The sequence below is a fragment of the Tamandua tetradactyla genome, chromosome 15, assembly GCF_023851605.1.
Source record: "Tamandua tetradactyla isolate mTamTet1 chromosome 15, mTamTet1.pri, whole genome shotgun sequence".
In the NCBI taxonomy this organism is placed as follows: domain Eukaryota; kingdom Metazoa; phylum Chordata; class Mammalia; order Pilosa; family Myrmecophagidae; genus Tamandua; species Tamandua tetradactyla.
Genome location: NC_135341.1, coordinates 41,447,556 through 41,469,825, shown reverse-complemented (window position 1 = coordinate 41,469,825; position 22,270 = coordinate 41,447,556). Strand labels below are relative to the sequence as shown.

General features: G+C 36.8%; 1 protein-coding gene across 5 annotated transcripts in view; it reads left to right on the top strand.

The window, feature by feature from the left end:
* LARS2 (leucyl-tRNA synthetase 2, mitochondrial) overlaps positions 1–22,270 on the top strand; it is a 200,267-nt gene that overhangs the window by 31,251 nt on the left and 146,746 nt on the right. For all 5 annotated transcript variants that reach the window (XM_077129574.1, XM_077129571.1, XM_077129573.1 and 2 more), the window contains one exon: positions 926–986. In XM_077129574.1, coding sequence (XP_076985689.1) covers positions 926–986 — 61 coding nt within the window. The remainder of the gene's footprint in view (positions 1–925; positions 987–22,270) is intronic.

The following is a 22,270-nucleotide window of genomic DNA, read 5'->3' as shown; positions in this document are numbered from 1 at the left end:
GTGACAGACCATATGGCCCCACAAAGCTGAAAACATTTACCATCTGGCCCTATTCAGAAAAAGTTTGTTGGCCTCTGCACTAGAGCATTGCCATTGGGAAAATGGCTACTGAGACAGGCTACCTAGGTACACATACTGCCTTCCCTTCTTGACAGCTGGTTACCTTGAACAAATTTCTTAACCACTTTATCTATAAAAGAAGGATAGTCATAGTCATAGTTCCTACCTAATATGATTAGGATTAAACACTTTAAATACTTGTCTGCAAAGCAGCATAGGATGTAGCATTTCAAAATCAGAGATTACCTTGAGAACTTTTTCATGGTTTATAATATATTTAGTCTGCTTGAACTGAAAGATGATGCAGTAGAAATGACTTAGTCCTTTTTCTTTAAAAATAAGAGAAAGAATGATTTGTTTCCTTATTCTGTATTATAAGTTAACTCACCTCTGTCCCGCTTTTCCAATCGTTAGACAGTTTTAGGTTTTGATTTAAAAAGCACTGTACAGTTTCTTTTGGATCCCCACAATTTGCACTTTTAAGTTTTTATTTTCTGTCACTTTTAATATCATAAATGCTTGGATTAAAATTTCCCATAATACAAACATTGGTAAGCAGGAGTATACATAGCAAAGAGTTTGGCTGAATGGTTAGGGAAAAGGGCAGTCTTCGAGGCCAAAGACTAGTGTGTGTGTGGTTTCTAGTGGATTCTGTAGGTGTCCAAATAGTAGGTGTCTTCTAATATGTTTTCGTCTAATATGTTAGTATTTTCACTGATTCTCAGTGATTTATTTAATTACCAGGGCAAACCAATACAACCCCCCTTTAAATAATCTAAATTTTACCAGCTTCCCATCACAATGTCCTCATGTAGTTTGTTTTTTCCCTCTCTAAAAGTCAAATTTTCTGCCCTTTGTTTGACAGTAATATTAAACACATGAGAAAACAGCTTGATCGACTGGGCCTTTGTTTCAGCTGGGATAGGGTAAGTTAACCCTTCTTCCCGAAGGGCCATTATATTAAGAAGATTCTGGTTGCATGGGGCCTCTGCACATTTACCTCGTGCTTCTCCTCACTGGGTCAGGAAGAGGGAAGGAGGGGAGGCAGGAAGTAGGAGGGAAGAATTAATGTTCTACAAATAAAAAAGTATCCCAAGTGGATAATTTGCCTGCAAACAAGTCATTTTTTCTTGTGGGATTAGGCTCAGAGAGTTAACATTCTTATTGCTATGATATATGTGTGTGACAGAAGCTTTGCACAGAAATTTTTTTCTTTTCTCAGCAATGCTGTTTAAAAAGGCTCTTGGAATCTGTAAAAATGATTAAGTATCAACCGTCTGCTCCTTTTGTCAGGGGATTCAGTATTAAGTTGATTGACTAATTTGCCTTTTATTCAGAGTTGGGAAGTAGGTTTATAGAAGACTGTAATGACTCAGTCATATATAACCTTTGGTGTAAAATACTTTCACACTGTGTACTAAAACGGTGAAGAATTTCAGACATCGGAGTTCACTGAGTGGGTGTTAAGAACACTCATACTAAATGTGAACTGAGCCCTTCAAAGCTCTGGCCAAAGGCCTACCCCTTAGATATTGATAAGTGACCTGTTAGGTTAGATGGACTCCTGCGTGTTCCCCTCTATGAAGGGCCCCTTCCAGTGTCATGGTCTCTGTTAACATCCACACAGTGATGGGGGTTGGGGGAGGTTTTTGTCAATTCCACATCCTTTATTCATGAGAAGCATCTGGAATAAACCCAAATGACCTCTACTCCTCCTCCTCCTCCAACAATTTCTTAAATGATTGAAATTTGATGAGTTCAGTGAAAAAGAAAGTTAAACACATTTGAGCAAGCCTTAATTTCTTTTCTTTCTTTCTTTTTTTTTTTTTTAATATCTTCTTAAGGTAAGGATAAGTGCTGAATCAAGTTTTAAATGTACTAACAATGCCATTTTATCATTCACTTGCAAGGTCATCAGAGTTTCATTTGGCAGAGGTGTAAGAAAGTTCTGGTGTTTGGGTCAAGTTGTCTTGAGAATAGCTGATCTATAATGAAACACTGTGTACGGCAGAGAAAAATGACTAGAGCCCAGAGCCCTTCAGGGGACAGCGATGAACTCATTAACCCTCTAGGATGATAACTAGCTTAGTCCTGCACAGGAACATCAGCCATAAATGATTTTTTTAAAAAATAATTGCCTATTTTCTTGATTACCGTAGAAGATTAGAAAACCAGACTAGCATAAAGAACATTAAGTAAGTATGGCTTTTATTCTGGAATTTTAAACATCTCTGTGATTTAATTTTTTAAATTGAATTCATAAGGCATATATATTTTCTTGTTTTTTTTGACCTGGTATTCATGCACATTTTCCCATTTCATTAAATATTGTTTGAAAAAGTAACTTTTTATAGCTGTGTATAGTTTTCTGTCTTATGAATACATCATAATTTATTTAAACTATCCCCTTGTTGTTATACATTTTGTAGATTCTAATGCTTCTTTATTATAAATACAGATTCTCAAGCCCTGCTTTGCAAATCTGAAGTCCAGAAAACTCTGAAACTCATTTGACTGCAAAATCTGACTTAATCTGATATTTATCTTACTTTGAATGAATATTCATACGTTTTACTATAGAAATAGTAATATGATTGATTTCTAGGGGCTATCCCAGACCAAAGTGGGATGAATTAACTGTGATTACCTTTTTCATATCTGTCTTAGTTTCCTGGCTGCCATGACAAATACCATGCAATGGATTGGCTTAACCAATGGAAATTTATTGGTTTACTGTTTCAGATGCTAGAAGGGTTGCTTCTTCCCAGGCTGGTAGTATTCTAGCTGGCCAGCAATGCTTGGAGTTCCTTGGTCTTTCCATCACATGGTGATGTTCTTTCTTTTCTCTTCTGGGTTCCACTGACTTCCAGTCTCCTCTTCTTCCTCATGGCTTTCTCTCTCTTTTTTTTCCTTTAACATTTTTTAATGTGAAATATATATACAAAAAGCAATAAATTTCAAAGTACAGTGTAACAAGTAGTTATAGACTAGATTTCAAATTTTGGTATGGGATATAGTTCCACAATTTCAGGTTTTTTCTTTTAGTTACTCTGAGACACTGGAGAATAAAAAAAAAAATCAATATAATGATTGAGCAGTCATATTCATTTGTTAAATCTTGCCTTTTCTTATAACTCCTCTTTCTCTTTTGATCCTTCTCCCAATCTTTAGGGTTATTTGGGCTATGCCCATTCTAACTTTTTCATGTTGGAAAGAGGTGTCAAAAGCGTGGGATTGAAGGATGGAACTAGTTGATATTCTTGGAAGAACTGGCCCCTCTGGTTTTCCGGACTTATGTTGGAGCCCATCTGGATGTTGTAGGTGTCTGGAAAGTAATCTTAGGACGTGAAACTTTTGTAGAATCTTAGATACAGCCCTAGGTGTTCTTTAGGGTTAACAGGAATGACTTTGGTTGGGGTTTGGCAAACCATGTTAATTAACAACACCTAGCTAAAGCTTGCCTGAGAGTAGCCTCCAGAATAGCCTCTCTGCTCTGTTTGAACTCTCTTAGCCACTGATACCTTATTTTGTCACGTTTCTTTTCCTCCTTTTGGTCAGGAAGACGTTGTCAAGCCCACGGTGCCAGAGCTAGGCTCATCCCTGGGCGTCATATCCCCCTTTGCCAGGGAGGCTTTCACCCTTGGTTGCACATACCACATAGTAGGGAGTTGGGTTTAGAGAGAGAGAGAGGTTTTCTGGAAGTAACTGTACTATACTGTAGGTAGGCTTAGTTTCTCCACTACAGAAATAAGCTTCATAAGAGCAAGCCTCAAGATCAAGGCCTTGGCCTCTTGACTTGGGAGTCCCTAGTGTTTGACAGAGTATCCAGGGTTTCCCTGGTGGGAAAGTTTAATAGTTCCATATTTTTTCTCTAGTCCTTCAAGAGACTTTGCCAATACTTTTTAATTATCTACCCAACATACCCTGAGATGTAGCCGGTATTACCTTATGCTGTACAGAATCCCATTCTGGGCTCCAGGTGGGTTGTTTAAATGAGCTATCCAGACAGGTTGAGTTAGATCATGTGCTACAGAAAATTTAGGTTTTGGACAAAATAAACTTCTCTTCTTTTGATCTCAAACAGCAGGTGAAATTCTAAAATACAAACAATATCATTTTTTACCCTATATTCTAAGTTATCTTAGTCCTAACCAGATCAGTCTCATTCTTATCTCTCCTTGAAGCCTGATTTCTTTTTTGGTTTAACTGTTGTTATATGTAGCAGTGCTGACTTTCAGAGCTGCAGAACTTCAACTCTGAGTGTTAGGTGTCACACAGGTACCCAAAGTTCCAGAGAAATACCAGGTTATCCATATGTAATGGCCTTCTCTTTTATAAGGCTGCCAGTAATAGGATTAGGACGATCCTGGTTCAGTTGGCCACACCTTAACTAAAAATAACATCTTCAAAAGGTCCTATTTGCAGTAGGTTCACGCCCACAGGAATGGGATTGAGATTAGAAGCATGTTTTTTTCTGAGGCACCTAATTCAACCTAATACAATATCCAAAAAGTTCTTAATTCTGAAGCACATTTAGCTGCCAGCATTTTCAGATAAGAGATTTTGAACATATAGCACAGTGCTGTAGATCAATATCACCACTGCTGCTTCCAACATCTGGTAGTTCTTGAGTATTTGCCAGGGGTCAGGCACCATGCTAGGTGGTGTGTGATTGTCCCTTTGGATCTCTAGAAAGTCACAAGCATAATCACAAAATGACATCTTAAAAAAACTAATGTCATTTTATTGCTTGTCACCCAAGTGGCATAGCTGGGCTTCCAATCCAGTGGCCAATTTATGACTTCTGTACTCACTTCTCACTCTTGGGGCAGAACTCTTAGTGCACATATTTCATTATTTCCTTAATCTAAATTCTCAAAAAAGCCAGGAACAAGATTAAGCCTTGTGATACCTGTTGCCCAATTATCCACCGTAAAAGCCATGCGAATTTATGTTCCTACCAGTTTTGTCCAACATTCCTTGTTTCACCATGTCTTTCCCTGGGTAAGTTATTGCACTGTGTTCATATTTCTCTTAATTATTAGTTATGGTGAATTTTTTTTTCATGTGTTTATTGAGAGTTTGAATTTGGTGTGAATGATCTGATCACATTTTTTGCCTATATAGATAAGAGATGTTTGTCCTTTTCTTAATGATTTTTTATTTTGCTACAAATATTTTTCCTTGGTTTGTCATTTGCTTTATATTTTGTTTATAGTGGGATTATTATTAGCACACAGATGTGTACTTGGAAAGACCTCAGAGACAAGATGAAAATACATTTTTATTTTCTTCTCAATCAATTGTGGCTTAATTTTTGCATTTAATTCACCTGGAATTATTTTAGTATATGCTATAAGACAAGGTATTACTACTTTTTCGAAATAACCAATTGTTTATCTTCTTTATTTTTTAAACAGGTCTTTAATATCTCATTGATTATTGTTATAAAAACTGTTTTGTTTCTGTTCATTTGATCCATTTATTAGGTCATTACTAAACTATTTTTAATTCTATTTGCTTTATAATTTGTTTTAATACCTCATAACAGAGCTTTCTTCTCGTTGTCTGATGTTAGAAATGCCATCTCTACTTTCTTATGTTTCCATTTTCCAGATGTGTTTTGCACTTTCTTTTAAATCTTTGTTGACTTTTTTTTGGCGCATCACCTTAGATGCAGTTAATTAAAAAGTTTAGAAGAGGGGCAAAGGTGTGAGGACAAGCCTTCATTTGGTTAATCTCTAATCTTTGTTTTAATAGGAAGTTTAAGCTATTTGTATTTATTTTTAAAACTGGTATTTAATTTCTAACCAGACTTTCTTAGATGTAGTTTTATGCATTTTTTTAAAAATGGCATCTTACATTTTAGATTTTGGGTTTTTTTTTCCCCTCTGGAGATTTAAAAAATACCAGTTCTATTTTTAGTTCTTCTAGAAGATACCTTTGAGGTTTTTTCCTCTTTCTCTCTTTTATACATATGCAGTATCAACATAAAAATAAAATATATCTCTTTCTTGTTCTCTATGAAGATAAGTGAATTAGCAGGCAGTTATACTTTCCATTGTCTAAACCTATTTTCCAGGGGTTCTTTTAGGTTTATTATGAAATTTTAGGCCTAACTTATTGTCATATTGTGATTTTCTCAATCATGTATCATTTCACAATCATTATGTTTCATCTTTGTTTTCATTTTTGTAATCATATTTGTAACAATTATTTCAATCTGATGCTTGTTAATTATTCAAAGTTTCAAAGCCGACCTTTTAGAGTTTGACTGCCCATTTTTAAATTTTGATTTGTGAAAATTCTAGGGATTTTGTCTTAACTCTTTCTTTAGATTCTGGAGTATCATGCATTATTTTTATAATTGAGAATAACTTTCTGTTTCTCTAACCTATGAACAGCAGCTTATGGGGGTATGAGATTCCTCATTCATTATCTTTTTCTCTCAGATCTCTGTAGTAGACCTTGATCTATTTTCTTTAAAAAAAAATTGTGCACTCACAGGAAATTGCCAAGATAGTAAAGGGAGGTCCTTTAGACCCTTCACCCACTGTCCCTCAATGATAACATCTTACAATATCGAAACCAGGTATCTGATATCAGTACAGTGCTATTGACTAGACTTCAGATGTTAATCAGATTTCACCAGTTTTTGCATGCGGTCTTGTGTGGGTGTGTGTAGTTCTATGCAGTTTAATCGCATGTATAGATTTATGTAACCACCAATACCTGATCCATTGTCTTTTGATGGAGAATTTAAGGCCAGCCAGAATTATCTGTCTTTGTACACATAGTAGGCTTTTTACTCTCATTTTGATTGTTGTTGGGCTCTTTCTTCCTCTGTCCCTGCCGTTTAAAACATGAAATTTTCATAAGAATATACCTCAGTTTCAATCCTTGTAACTTAATTTTGCCTGGCACTTGTGAACACATTTTTGTTTTCTACATATTTTTTTATTTAAGAAAACAAACAGTATACTTAGAATCACCAATAATGGTTATCTTAGTTAGCTTAACCATAAGCATATTTAAATGAAGTATCCGTATAATCCTTGTAAAACCTGTGTTTGTGCAGTAAGTTTCATAAACCGATTTAAAGTTAAGGCAACAAGGAAAAGATTTACATATTTGGATAGCAAAGTTCTTAAATTCTAAGTATTAAAAACTAGCTTAGATACCATTTTGATCACTTTAAAAAAAAATTTTGACTTTGAAATAATTTTAAATTTAGAGGACAGTTACAAGAACAATGCAATACCCATACAGAGAATTCCAACGTAACCCAGCACCTAGATACCCAGATCCACCAACTTCTAACATTTTGCCATGTATGCTATATCCTTCCATCAATCTACCCCTCTCTAGCTATCCTTGTAACTCTCTGTCTGTCCATGTCCATCTGGCTGGTTTATGACCACTTTTGATCCTCAGTTATGGGCCTTTCAAAATGACAGTTTCACAGGATCTTTTTCTCAAGAACACTATCAGTATGTATTCTGTTCTCTGTCCTCTGTCCTCCATTATTATCATCATTTTTCTCACAGTTTTGGTCTCGTGTTTGTCTTGGCCTTCTAGAAGAACTCCTCATGTTTGCTTTCCACATTAGTGATTCACTTTTCCTTATAATTGATGTGCTTTGTATGGTTAAGATATAAATTAAAATATTAATTTTTCTGTTGTATTTTTATATATTTTTTCCTTATCTCATTTGGTTCCCATTTACTTTCTCATGCTTCTCAGCTAGATGCTTTTTTTTTCTTATTTTCTTTACAAACCATATATGTTCATAAATTTTCTTGAGAACACAGGGAGGTGATTTTGAATATTTATTTTGTTTCCTGTAATAAATCTTTTTCATAAGTTTGGAATGTTGTATATGTATCCTGTTTGTTTCAGGATCTTCTAATAATCACCTCGTGGATTGTTTCCTCTGTGAGGTGGACTAATATATCTATATGATATCTATATTAATTTATACATCCAATAGCCCCTGAGGGGAGTGGAGTGTAAGTTGTGGCTGGTGTAGTCTCTGCATCATTTCTTTCTATATCATTTATTTCTGTATCGTTTGTTTCTGTCTGTGTTTGGGAATCACCACCTCTGGTGCTTCCTTCTCTTTGTTCTGATCTTTGCCCAGATGTGTTTTATGGCATGACAGATAACTCCCAGACCATAACTGCTTTCAATGCTTTTGCCCCACCATGCCAGAGGCTGTCCAGTTCATGGGTTTTCCATGTGCCCATATCCCACTGTCCCCTCTGGACCTTGCTCTTTTGAGTAAAGGTGTCAGGGCCCTGCTTTTCAGGAAGTCAGCCTATTTTTATCAGGGAGGGGTACGGTTTGGCTTATGGTACTTTTCTTCAATTTGATCCCATCTGCCAAAATTCCTCGACATTTCTGGCATGATGATGGCACCATCTGTTGTTTCCAATATTGGTGCGTCCTTTTGGCCTCCCTTCTTTATATTCTGTCAGTCATTTCAATGGGATAATGGAAACACGTTTAGATGCATGTTTTCATAATGCCATATTGCCCAGGAGCCCACAAGTGCCTTTTGATTAAACCTTTGCAATCTGTTTGGTAAATGCAAAGCAGCAAAGTGAGGAAATAGAGGAATAGTTTGTTTTATTTTCTAGGCAAATCTGTGCCCTTTGCAAGTAACATTTCTAAGATCTCATATAAACCAGATAATTCAGCATATGGCTAGCTGGCAATTACCAGACTATTTAAAAAAGAAGTTGTCTCAGAAATGTTATTTCCCTTCCCCAGATGGAGAAAGCCAATTTTAAAAGCTGGATCATAGCATTATTCTTTCTTCCTGTCCTTGGCTGGGAGGCCCTCTTAGAATCTAATAGTCTAGCTCTTGAGCTGCATTCTCATCTTTCTTGCATAAGGGGCTTAATTCTCTAGATTTAAAAAAAAATGCGTTTCTGGAATGTATGCATTTCTGGATAGCCAGAATGGTAATCAAATGCTGTCTTCTAGCACAGCACTGTGTTTCACTTTTTTAGATCTATTCTTTAAAAAGCTTGTATCACCTTGAGAAGAAGGAACGTAAGAAGCTGAAAGCTGAATTTGAATACCTGAGCATCTATTGAGGGAGCAAAGAAGAAATAAAAATTCCAAACTGCACAATAAGCAGGCGAGCAAGAGAAGGGTTTCTTTATGGAATACTCACTTGATGGAATACTTGTCAGCCTTTCTAAAGAGACGGTGTGGACCGCATTCTACTTTCATGGATTCAGATTATGGCTTTGGTGATCATGGATCGGTCCTATGGGTGGCCTTGTGGGTTTCTTGTGACAGTGAGGCAGGTGTGTCTCTGATTTTGCTCTCTACCATCTTCCCACTGTTCTAGAGCCTGGGCTGGTTCTGTACCAAACTTGGTCTATGAATCTTGATAGAAATGAACTTCTGGGGCCTTGCTTTTTTGTTTTAGTTTTGGGGGAGGGACCTTGTTTTTAAATTAGGAGTCATCTGGATAATTGGGAGGATGGGAGGAGCAGTCCCTAGGAGATCCCTTCAAAATCAGACAAATATAAGAGAGAAAAAGGATCAAAGCCACCTAGGGTTCAAAGTAATACCTGTGGAAACTGCCAGTGGTAGTGCTTGCTGAGCAGTCCCCAATACCCATATTCCAATGAATAAATAAAACAAAACAAAACAGAAAGGAAATGTATTCTAGGACTGGGCATAAATGAAGTTTGCATTGACTCCCTTCTTGGAATTTCTTAATTGTAGAGAATTTATGGATTTTTAATTTGCACTCGTTTCCATTGGATTTTAAATTCCTGTATCTGATTTCCTTCTTGTTTTTCTATGTTCAGCCCTGTGTACATGTTGACGCCTAGCAGTAAAGTTGAATACCCTGCCCTTGTCGGGGCCAGAAGAGCACAGTTATTGCTGACCTCTTAGAGAATCGTCCTCTGAGACAAACTCAGCATGTGTGTCCATATTCTTCCCTGCAGGCTGGAAAGGATGCAGAGTATGGTTATCTGCAGAGCAGTGGACAAAGTTGTGTATAAATGGAAGCGTTGGCAGTTGGCAGCATTTTCCATCACAGCTGTGCTCCATCTAGATTTTTACCAGGGCAGGCTCCATGACTTTGGGCTCTTCCAAGTTTTGCCCATCAACGCTATAGAATAACGTAGCTGCTAAAGTGATTGTGGCATCCCCACAGATCCCTTTGCTTCTCTTTCTCTTGATTTTTCTCCACCTTTCCTTTTATCCTCCTTTCCCCATTCCCTTGTTTTCTCTCATCCCGTTCTTCCACTCATCTGCTTTCTTTAGCCTTTCTTTCTTCCTGACTTCTTTCTCCCCTGCCTTTTTTTTTTAATGGAGAGCTTCAACCTTGCACTAAAAAAGAGACTAGTATAGGGAACTCCCAAACCCCATCACCCAGCTTCATCCATTGTTATTACATGGCCAATCTTATTTCATCTACACCCCCCACCAATATCATAGAATGCTAGTCAGTTTGCATATTTCCCTGGTTATCTTCTAAGTATTTTTTTTTTTTATAGCGTAGGTTTGTTTTTTTGCACTTTTGCAGGTCTTTGTTTTGGCCTTTTCTTTCCCGCCCCCATGTTGTTATCATAATTTGGAAATGCAGCACCTTCTTTCCATCCAAAACACACAGGCTTTTTGGACTATACCTGTGTGTGCTTATTTTCAGACTGCATGATTTGTATGATTATGAAATGAAAATTATTACTGCTTCAAGTCTTTAAATACCTTGCAGTATATTTACATCGAGGACTAGAAGTTTGATAGAGAAGATTAAAGTACAAGAAATAATGAGGGCTCCAGAATAACAGAAAGATGTATTTTAAAAATTCTTTATTTAAAAGAACTTAAAGAATGGTTTAAAACAAGGAAACTTGGGGGCAAATGAGTGCCTGAGTAATCATCCTGGTGCCTGAATACATGATTGGGAAGATTCCCGTTGTGAGGCTTGCAGGCAGTGGTTGCCTTGACAACGTTAACAGGCACTTGATGTGTTTGACTCTGAGTCCTCTTTCAAGTACTTACATAGGTGAAGCAGAGTTTATCTGGCAGATCTCTGGCTCTGGATTTCTTGTTTTCCCTTGGAGTCAGATAGTTAACCTTTTTCTGGAGCTTTTTCTTTTGATTAGGTTGAAATTTGGGAGGGGAAAGTTGATATCTTTGTTTTAGCTAAAGTGATTTGGCAGCTTATTTTTTAGTACTTATGTATTTATAGGAAAGTTGGTGCTGGTGATCAGGGTTAGTGTACAGAATCATAGTCACCTTGAGGTCAGGAACCATAGCTCATCATTTATGTACTATATAGCACACAGGCAAGTGACCTTGGATAGAGCTATGCCAGCTCAATACTTGGCAGCCTGAAACATGTGAGATAAGGTTTTCGTTGCCTCGTGAAGACTGGACTTTTCTTGAATTGTTGTCCCTAACTGAAGAAGGAGGTCTTCTGGGGCTGATCAGTAAATATGACTATTCAAAGAGGAAGTATGTTTATCCCCAGCCCCAGCAGGTGGCCATGGACCCAGGACAGGTCATCCCTATCAAGGATGCAGACTCCAGTTAATGGGAATATAATTTTCCAATTTAATGCTTATTAAATGCTTTCAGGAGACAGGATCAGCGACTCTCATCTGGGTTTTGGTGATGGGTCTTGTAACTAACCCATGGGGTGCCTTAGCTTTTCTCCAGAGAAATACTTCTTGTCGTGATTGAGAGAGATTAGATCACACTTTAAATACCATAGAGGTTAAGAGTATAAAACAACCTCTCTCTCCATAGGTGAATCACGCCTCCAGATGAGTCTTGTCCATCAGTCAGTCCAGTTTGGGCCATAATCTTTGATAATATGGGTTCCTAGGGTTGTAAGAATACAATGGGCTTTTTTTTCTATTACCAATTTTTTTTATTTATGATAAATAACCACATACAAACACACATATTCTTATCATATGATCATTCTGTTCTTGTTATATAATCAATAACTCATACTATCATCACATAGTTGTACATTCATCATATCATTTCTTAGAACATCTGCATCAATTCAGAAAAAGCAATAAAAAGAAAACAAAAAAATTCATACATACCATACCCCTTATCCCTCCCTTTCACCGATCACCAGCATTTCAATCTACTAAATTTATTTTAACATTTGTTCCCCCTGTTATTTATTTATTTTTAATCCGTATGTTTTACTTTTCCATCAATAAGGTAGACAAAAGGAGCATCAGACACAAGTCTCTCACAACCACACGGTTGCGCTGCGACAGCCATATCATCATACAATTATCTTCAAGAAACATGGCCACCAGAGCACAGCTCCACATTTTCAGGCAGTTCCCTCCAGCCTCTCCATTACACCTTAACTAAACTGGTGATATCTATTTAACGCAGAAGAATAACCTCCAGGATAACCTCTCAACTCTGTTTGGAATCTCTCAGCCACTGACACTTTATTTTGACTCGTTTCGCTCTTCCCCCTTTTGGTCGAGATTTTCTCAATCCCTTGATGCTGAGTTCCACCTCATTTTAGGATTTCTGTCCCACGTTGCCAGGAAGGGTCACAGCCCTGGGAGTCATGTCCCACATAGAGAGGAGAGGAGGGCAATGAGTTTGCTTGCTGTGTTGGCTGAGAGAGAAAGGCCACATCTGAGCAACAGAAGAGGTTCTCTTGGGGGCAACTCTTAGGCCTAATTTTAAGTAGGCTTAGCCTATCCTTTGCGCGATTAAGTTTCATATGAACAAACCCCAAGATTGGATGCTTGGCCTATTGCTTTGGCTGTCCCCACTGCCTGTAAGAATATTAAGAATTCCCCACTTGGAGAAGTTGAATTTTCCCCCTTTCTCACCATCCCCCCTAGGGTACTCTGCAAATACTTCCCTATTCACTATTCAAATCGCTTTGAGATTTATCTGGGCATCACTCTGGACAAACCTACAAAATCTCATGCCCTACTCAAGTACTATGGTGTTCAATTAAGCTGTCCATGTAAGTTATATTAGGAAATGCACTAGTCAGAGTATAAATTTTGTGCCAAATAAACAATTTTTGCCTGTCTCACACATACGTTAAAGTTTTAAAATATTAATTACCATCTATTTTCAACACCCTGCATTATTGACGTTCTTTTTTTCTTCCTCATGTAGAAACATTTTTAAATTTGCACATTTAGTCACTATCATTATATACTCTAGGCATTCCTAGATTATACCATCTCAGTCTTTATTGTCCATCTTTCCTTCATACAGGGGGCTTTGAAAGTAATTTGGAAGATCTGTGATTTTCTTTCTTGATTAGGAGAAAAGAATTTTAGGAATGATAGTGCTCCCAAATTTTAGGTAGGAATCGAAATACAGACCTGCTTTCAATTCTTTCTAACATATAAGATAGAGCATAGAAGATTAATAAAAACAAATTTTTTAAATGGGCAATGATTTTGCAAATTCAAGAATTTTATAACTTTGTGAAAATTACAGAAGTATTAGACACATATAGACTAGAGCATAAAGCATATGCATAGCATAATACATCATTATAAGTGAGGACTGGTGTAACAACCACCTAGATTAAGAAATAGAATATCACCTGCATTCTCTGTGTGCCCTTTTCCAATCACAGTTCCATCTCTCCTCACTAGAGGTAAACATATTCTGACATTTATGGCAATTACTGCCTCGCTTTTCAATGTAGTTTACCACCCACATATGTTTTTTAATGTTACATAAATAGAATGTATTATTTTATATCTAGCTTCAACTCAACATTTTTTCTCCAACTTTTTATTATAAAAAATTTCAAACATTCAGAAAAGTTGAAAGAATTGTTCAGTGAACGTTCGTGTATTTCCAGCTAGACTCAACAGTTATTGACATTTCCTCATATTTGCTTTATTGTTCTCTTTATTTATATATATAATATTTATCTCCCTCTCCCCAAATTGGGTGAGAGTAACTTGCAGACATAGTAGCACATCACCCCTAAATTTTTTAGCATTCATGTCTAAAGAATTCAGATGTTATTTTACATAACCATATACCATTTTGACATTTAAGAAAATTAACAGTATACCCATAAAATCAGTTAATATTCAATCCATATATGAATTTCCCCAATTGTCCCAAGAATATCTCTTATGGTTGTTTTTAACCTAGACAAACTTTATCTTGCTGCCATTATAAATTACCATAGTTTCTGTAGGTAGAACTTCAGGAGGGCTTGACAGGATCCTCTGGTTAGGGTCTTACAAGTTCAAAATCAAAGTGTTGGTAGAGCTGCGTGTCTTGTGGATGCTCTGGGGAAGAATCCATTTCAGTTCTCTGTGGTTGTAGGACTGAGGTCCCAGTTTCCTAGCTAGCTTTCAACCTTGGGCAAACTTTGCACCTAGAAGCTTCCCATATTCCTTCTTATGTATTTTACTTGGCCCCCTCCAGCAATGATGAGTCAAATCCTCTTTAGGCTTCAAATCTCTTTTATTTTCCCTGCTGTGTTTTCCTGACTCCAGCAAAAAAAGAAAAAAAAAAATCTCCGTTTTTAAGAACTCGTGATTAATTGGGTTTATCTGGATAATCCATGATAATCCCTTTTTAAAGATTTATAACCTTCATAACCTCTGCAAAGTCTTTTTTGCCATATAATATAACATATTCATGGGTTTCTGGGATTAAGGTGTGCGCATCTTTGGGAGCCATTCCATTTTCTACACCTCCTTACCCTTTATTTTGTTTGTTTTGGCTGTTTTTTTTAAGAGCTTAGGGTACTGGTTCTGTAGAATGTTTTACAGTTTGGATTTGTCTGTTTTATTCCTCAGGTACGTCTCCCAGTCATTATGGCTGCCTAACAAACCACACCAAAACTTAGTGACTTGAAACAACATTTACATTGATTTGTTCATGTTTCTGCAATCTGAGTAGTATTTGGCAGGGATAACTAGTCTCTGTGCCATTCACCTGCAGCTGGGGTGGTTGGAAGGCTGGTGCTAGAATTATCTCAAGGACTTGCTTCCTCACATGTCTCATAGCTGGGGGCTGGAACAGTTGGGACATAGGCTCGTCTCTATTTCTATATGGCCTCTCCAGCCTGGTGATTTCAGGGGAGCCAAATATCTTAAGTGAAGGCTTGTAAGGTGTGTGTCCCAAGAGCAAGGCAGAAAGTGAATCATCTATTATGGCCTAGCCTTGGAAGTTATTCAGTGCAATTTCTGCCATAGTTCTAGGCCTGGTCACATGTCAGGTAAGAAGCATCAACCCTACCTCTCCAGGAGGGAGGAGTGTCAATAGCATATTATAACAAAAACGAGTGGGGTGGAATATATATTGGCACAGCCATCTTTGGAAAAATACAATCTGATATAGTATCTTTAAATTGTTACACTATTCTCTATTCAATTGTAAATGGCAGATTACAGATAGAGGGTGATAAGAATGAGATTATACTTTTTTTAACTTTTTTTATTGTGGAATATAACATATATAGAAAAAATAAGAAGCAATAATTTTCAAACTACACTCCAACAAGCAGCTATAGTACAGATTTTTTTTTTTTTTTTTTTTTCACATGGGCAGGCACCGGGAATCGAACGCGGGTCCTCTGGCATGGCAGGCAAGCGTTCTTGACGCTGAGCCACCGTGGCTCGCCCTATAGTACAGATTTCATAGTTTGGTATGGGTTACCATCCCATAGTTTCAGGTTTTTCCTTCTAGTTACTCCAAAACACTGGAGGCTAAAAGTAATATCAGTATACTGATTCAGCAGTCATACTCATTTGTTAAATCCTGTCTTTGCTGCTATAACTCACCCTTCTCCTTTGATCTTTCTCCTACTCTTTAAGGATCTTGGTACTATACCCTTTCTAACTTTTTTCATGTTGAAAATGGGTGTCAATAGTATAGAATAGGGGGATTGAATTAGTTGATATTCTTGGAGAGGCTGGCCCCTCTGGGTTTCAGGGCTTATCTAGCCTAGGAATCCTCTGGAAGTAATGAGTTTCAGGAACATAAACTTAGTACATGAAACTTTTATAGTCTCAATTAGAGCTCTAGGTGTTCTTTAGGGTTATTTGGCATGATGTTGGTTGTGGTTTGGCAAACTGTGCTAATTAGCAATATCTCACTGAAGCTTACATAAGAATACCTCTCAACTCCATTTAAACTCTCTTAGCCGCCGATATATTTTTTTGTTATCTTTCTTTTCCCTCTTTTGGTCTGGAAGGGATTATGTCCCATGTTGTTAGGCAGACTTTCTCTCCTGAATATCATGTCCCCTGTAGGGGTGAAAGTAAAGATTTTCCTTGTTTGAAGAGAGAGAGTCCACATCTGGGCAACTAAAGAAGTTTCCTGGAAGCAACTCTTAGGCATAACTATAGATAGTCTTAGCTTCTACACTATAGAAATAAGTTTCATAAGGACAAGTCTCAAAATCAAGGGAGATTTGTATTTTCTTGGGAGTCCCTAATGTTTGAGAGAGCATAAGGGTTTTCACAGATGGGTAAGTTTAATAGTTTCATATTTTTTCTCCAGTCCCTCAAGGGACTCTACCAATACTTTTTTTTTTTCCCCTCCAGTCCCTCTAGAGACTCTACCAGTACTTTCTAATTATTAGCCCACCATAATCTGGGATGTCTCTGGGTATTACATTAAGCTCTTCAGAATTATAATGCCTCATTTCTGTTCTGTCTCTGTGTATTTAGGTTGTTTAAATGAGCTATCCAGATAGGTTGACTTAAATTGTTTGTTACAGAAAATTTAGGTTCTAGATACAATAAACCTGTCTGCCTTTGGTCTCATAAAGTAGGTGAAGCTCTAGAGTACATACACTACAATTTTTTGCCCTATATTCTGCTTTACCTGAATCCCAACCAGATCAGCTTCGCTTTTATCTTGAATTGAAGCTGAATCTCTCTTTTTGGTTACTTTAGCTGTTATTATAGGTAGCAATGCTGACTTTCTGAGCTGCAGAACTCTAGCTCTGAATCTTAGGTGTCATAGAGGTACTCAAACTTCCAAAGAAATATCAGCTTATACACATATAGCTCTGTGTCTCAGAATCTGGGAACACGCTTACAACTTGATCTAAATATGACTGCTATAAGATCTTACAATCTAGGCTCCAAGTTCTTATAAGTATTTTCTGATGGAGACCCTGGCATATTTTTACTTTAGTTTCTGTTTTATTTTGTATAACACATTGTCGCCAAGGCTCATTCAGTTTGTTGCATGCCTCATGATGTCATTCCTTTTTTAGTCATATAGTATTCCACCATATATATACATCTCTGTTCAACTTTCCACTTCTCAGTCATCGTACCCTTCAGCCCCCTCCATCCGTTATCTTGGATAATGCCCAAAATAAACAAACCATGTCTTACAGTGTCCTCACTTGATTGTACAATCAGCAGCACTCTCAATTTTAAACAATTTTCATTGGTCCAAAGAGACAAAGAACCAATAAGCAGAGCTTCACCAAATCAAATCAAAATCTCCCCTATTCTCTTGTGCCTCCCCTTAAATTATTTGCTCCTGGTATTGCTGTGGTACTGTTGCTGTCTTCCTCTTAACTATTGGCCATAGCATACAATGTTAGTTTTCCCCCATACTCCTCTATTATTGACTCTTTGTACAAGATCACACCTTTGAAGGAGTTCATGTGAAAATTTATATATAATTATAGAGTTAATTGGTGGAATACATGGAACTATACATCCCTTTTCAATCATATTCACCTTCAATATGGTAATGTTTTTTATAAACCCACTAATTAGCTACCATCATGTCTATCCATTCCTTTACATTTAAGTTCAACCTTACTGGGTACTCTTCTCCAGCTTCTGTTTACCTCTAAGTCCCCTATATTGTACAGTGTAAACCTTTGAGATTACTGAGTCACAATAGCAGCATAATATAGTATCTGTGCTTTTTTGTCTGACTTATATCACTCAGCATTATGTTCTCAAGGTTCATTCATGTTGTCATGGTCTTTTCCTCATTTTGTCTTACTGCTGCATAATATTCCATTATTATATAAATACCTCATTTTGCTTATCCACTCATCTGTTGATGGGCACTTGGATTGTTTCCATCTTTTGATAATTGTGACACTGGTGTGCAAATGTCTGTTCATGTCAATGCTTTCAGCTCTTGGTATATACTGAGTAGTAGTATTGCCGGTTTATAGAGTAACTCAATATTTAGTTTTCTGAGAAACTACCAAACTGTCTTCCACAATGACTGGACCATTATACATTCCCACCAGCAGTGACTAAACATTCCAATTTCTCCACTTCCTCTTCAACATTTGTAGTTTTCTGTTTAATAGCAGCCATTCTTATAGCTGTGAGGTGATATATCATTGTAGTCTTGATTTACATTTCCTTTATAGCTAATGAAGTTGAACATCTCTTCATGTGCTTTTTAGCCATCTGTATTTGAGCTTCAGAAAAATGTCTGTTCATCTCCTCTGCCCATTTTATAATTGGGTTGTTTGTTCTTTTGTTGTTGAGTTTTATAATTTCTTTATGTACACAAGATATCAAGCCTTTATCCGATGTATAGTTTCCAAATATTTTTTCCGATTGAGTTCGCTGTCTCTTTACCTTTTCTACAAAGTCCTTTGAGGCACAGAAGCTTGATTTTAAGGAGTTCCCATTGATCATTTTTTTCTTTTATTGCTTGTGCTTTGGGTGAAAGTTTAAGAAGCTACCAACTATTACTACATCTTGAGTATGATTCCCTATATTTTCCTCTAGGAGTTTTGTGGTACTGGCTCTTTTATTTAAGTCTTTAATTCATTCTGAATTAATTTTTGCATTAGGTATAAAGTGGAGGTCCTCTTTCATTCTTTTGGCTCTTTATATCCAGTTCTCCCATGCTCATTTATTGGAAAGACTATTCTGTCCCAGTTCAGTAGATTTGAGGGCTTTATTTGAAGATCAATTGACGATAGATTTGGTGGCCTATCTCTGTACTCTTGAATCAATTCCATTGGTCAGTATTTCTGTCTTTGTGCCAGTACCATACTGTTTTGACCACTGTCCCTTTATAATAAGCTTTAAAGTCAGAACATGTTACTCCTCCCACTTTGCTCTTCTTTTTTTAGGATATCTTTAGCTATTTAAGGTCTCTTTCCCTTCCAAATAAACTTGATAACTAGCTTTTCCAAACCTTCAAAATAGGTTGTTGGAATTTTTATTGTATCGCATTAAATCTGTAGAAAAAAATCTGGGTAGAATTGACATCTTAACAATATTTAAATTTCCTACCCATGAGCATGGAATGTCTTTCCATCTATTTATGTTTTCTTTGATTTCTTTTAGCAGTGTCTTGTAGTTTTCTGTATACAAGTTCTTGACATCCCTGATGAAGCTTATTCCTAGATACTTGATTCTTTTGTTTGCTATTTTGGATGGAATTTTTTCCTTAATTGTTTTCTCAATTAAGGAGACTCAATTAAACAGTCTCAATTAATGTTTCTGTGTATAGAAACATTACCAATTTTTGTACATTAATTTGTATACCACCACTTTGCTGAATTTGTTTATTAGCTCGAGTAGCTTTGTCATTGATTTCTCTGGGTTTTCCAAGTATAGGATCATGTCATCTTAAATAATGAAAGTTTTATTTCTTCCTTTCCTGTTTGGATACCTTTTATTTCTTTCTCCTGCCTGATCACTCTAGTTAAAACTGTTAGGACAATATTGAATAATTGTGATGACAATGGGCATCCTTGTCTCATTTCTGATCTTGGGGAGATTGTATTCAATCTCTCACTGTTCCGTATGATGCTGGCTATGGGTTTTTCATGTATGCCCTTTATCATATTAAGGAAGTTTCCTTCAATTCCTACCTTTGAACTGTTTTTACAGAAAAAGGATTCTGAATTTTGTCAAATGCTCTTTCAGTATCAGCATATGATCTATCCTGAAGAACATTCCATGAGCACTAGAGAAGAATATATATCCTAGTGTTTTGGGGTATAACTATCTATATATGTCTTTTAGGTCTAATTCACTTATCATGTTGCTTACATTCTCTATTTCCTTGTTGATTCTCTGTCTGGTTGTTCTGTCTATAGTGGAGAGTGATGTATTGAAGTGTCCCACTATTATTGTTGAAATGTCTGTAGCGCCCATCCATTTTGTCAATGTTTGCCTTATGCACTCTGGAGCTTCTTTCTTGATTGGCAGCATAAACATTTATGATTGTTATTTTTTCTTGGTGAATTGACCCTTTTATTAATATGTAGTGTCTTTCTTTGTGTCTTATGACATCTTTACATTTAAAGTCTATTTTATCTGATATTGGTGTGGCCACACCTGCTTTCTTTTGTTTTCAGCTTGCATAGAACATCTGTTTCCATCCTTTCACTTTCAAGCAATTTGTGTCCTTGGGTCTAAGATGCATCTTTTGTAAAAAGCATATAGATGGATTATACATTTTAATCCATTCTGTCTATCTATGTTTTAATTGGTGAGTTTAGTCTACTACCATTCAAAATTATTACTGTAAAAGCAGTCCTTGAATCTACCATCTTATCTTTTAGTTTTTTATTTGTCAGATCTGTATATTCTTTTCCCTGTCTCTCCTTTTATCCTTTTTTTTTTTTTTTACCCTTAAATTCTGTGATATCCTCCAGACCTCACTCCTGTCTTTTTGTTTTTCAGCTGACAAAACTCCCTTTAGTATTTTTGTAGGGGGCAAGTCTTTTGTTAACTAGTTCTCTCGGTTTTTGTTTGTCTTTGAAGATTAAAAGTTCCCTCAATTTTGAAGGACAGCTTCTCTGGATACAGAATTCTTGATTGGAAGCCCTTCTCATTCAGGATCTTAAGTATATCATACCACTGCCTTCTTACCTCCATGGTGCCTGTTGAGTAGTCTGAACTCAGTCTTATATGTGGTTTCCCTTTTATGGAGTAGATTGATTTTCTCATGCTGCTTTTAGAATTTTCTGCTTCTCTTCAACATTTGACAGACCAATTAGTATGTGTCTGGGATTAAGACTATTTGGATTTGTTGTATTTGGGGTTCGTTGGGTCTTTTTGATTTGCATATTTATGTCTTTTATAAGGGTTGAGAAGTTTTCTCAGATTATATCTTCAACTAACCTTCCCAGCCCTTTACTCTTCTCCTTTTGGGATACCAGTGATTCTTATATTTGCATGCTTTTTGTAGCCCATCATTTCCCTGAGATCCGGTTCCATTTTTTCCATCTTTCTTGCCATTTGTTCTTCTGTGTACTCTAGTTCACTTGTTCTGTCTTCTAGATTGCCTAATCTTCCTTCCACTTCTTCAAATCTGTTATCATGTGTCTCTAGTGTATTTTTAATTTATTCTACTATGTCTTTCATCTCTGTGAGATCTGCTGTTTTCTATTTAATCCTTCACATTCTTCTTTATGTTCTTCTAGTGCCTTCTTGATATCCTTTATTTCTTTATAAATATCCTTGAGTAAAAGTTGTTCCATATTTTGTGTTCCCTCCGGGGTTTTGATATGGTCATTAGGTGGTCTATTTCTGCCTGGATCTTCATGTGCTTTGTGATTTTCTGTTGTGTTTTGGGCATTTGATCATCTTAATAATGTTATTTTGCAAGTTGGTTTCCTTCACTCATCTATAGTTTTGTATTTGCTGAGGTTTGCATTGAAAGCCCCCTTTTGCAATTGGTTTATCAGTATATCCCTGCCAAACCAAGGCCCTGATCTCATGTAGGAGGTGTAGTTCTACTTGAGGGTCTATTAAAAGCTAGGTAGGGATATGCAAGTATTTCAGTGGCAGAACACCTGCCCGCCTTGCAAGAGATTTAGGCTTAACTCCTGGCCCATGCATTCAAAAAAAACCACCTCAGCGATAGTAGGCCCTGAAGCCAGAAGGAGACACCACCAAGATATGTTGGGAATAAACTCAGACTGATGCCCAGAGAAGAGAAATTTTAAAAATAATAATAAAATAAAATAATGAATAAATAAAAAACTATGCAGATAAGTTTGCCAGACTGCATTTATTGCTTCTTCCCAGCAGATGATGCCCTTGAGCCACCTCCTACCCTCAGGCCCACCTCTCTCTGACTGCGGCAGCTGACTGGACAATTGGCATGGACATTAGGAAGGCCATTCCTGCACACAGCTGCAGAACAGCCAGCTCCAAAGTGCAGGACTGGGCAGCTGATCACAACACCTGGCTCCTGGATGATCACAATGACTGGCGGGGCAGCTTAT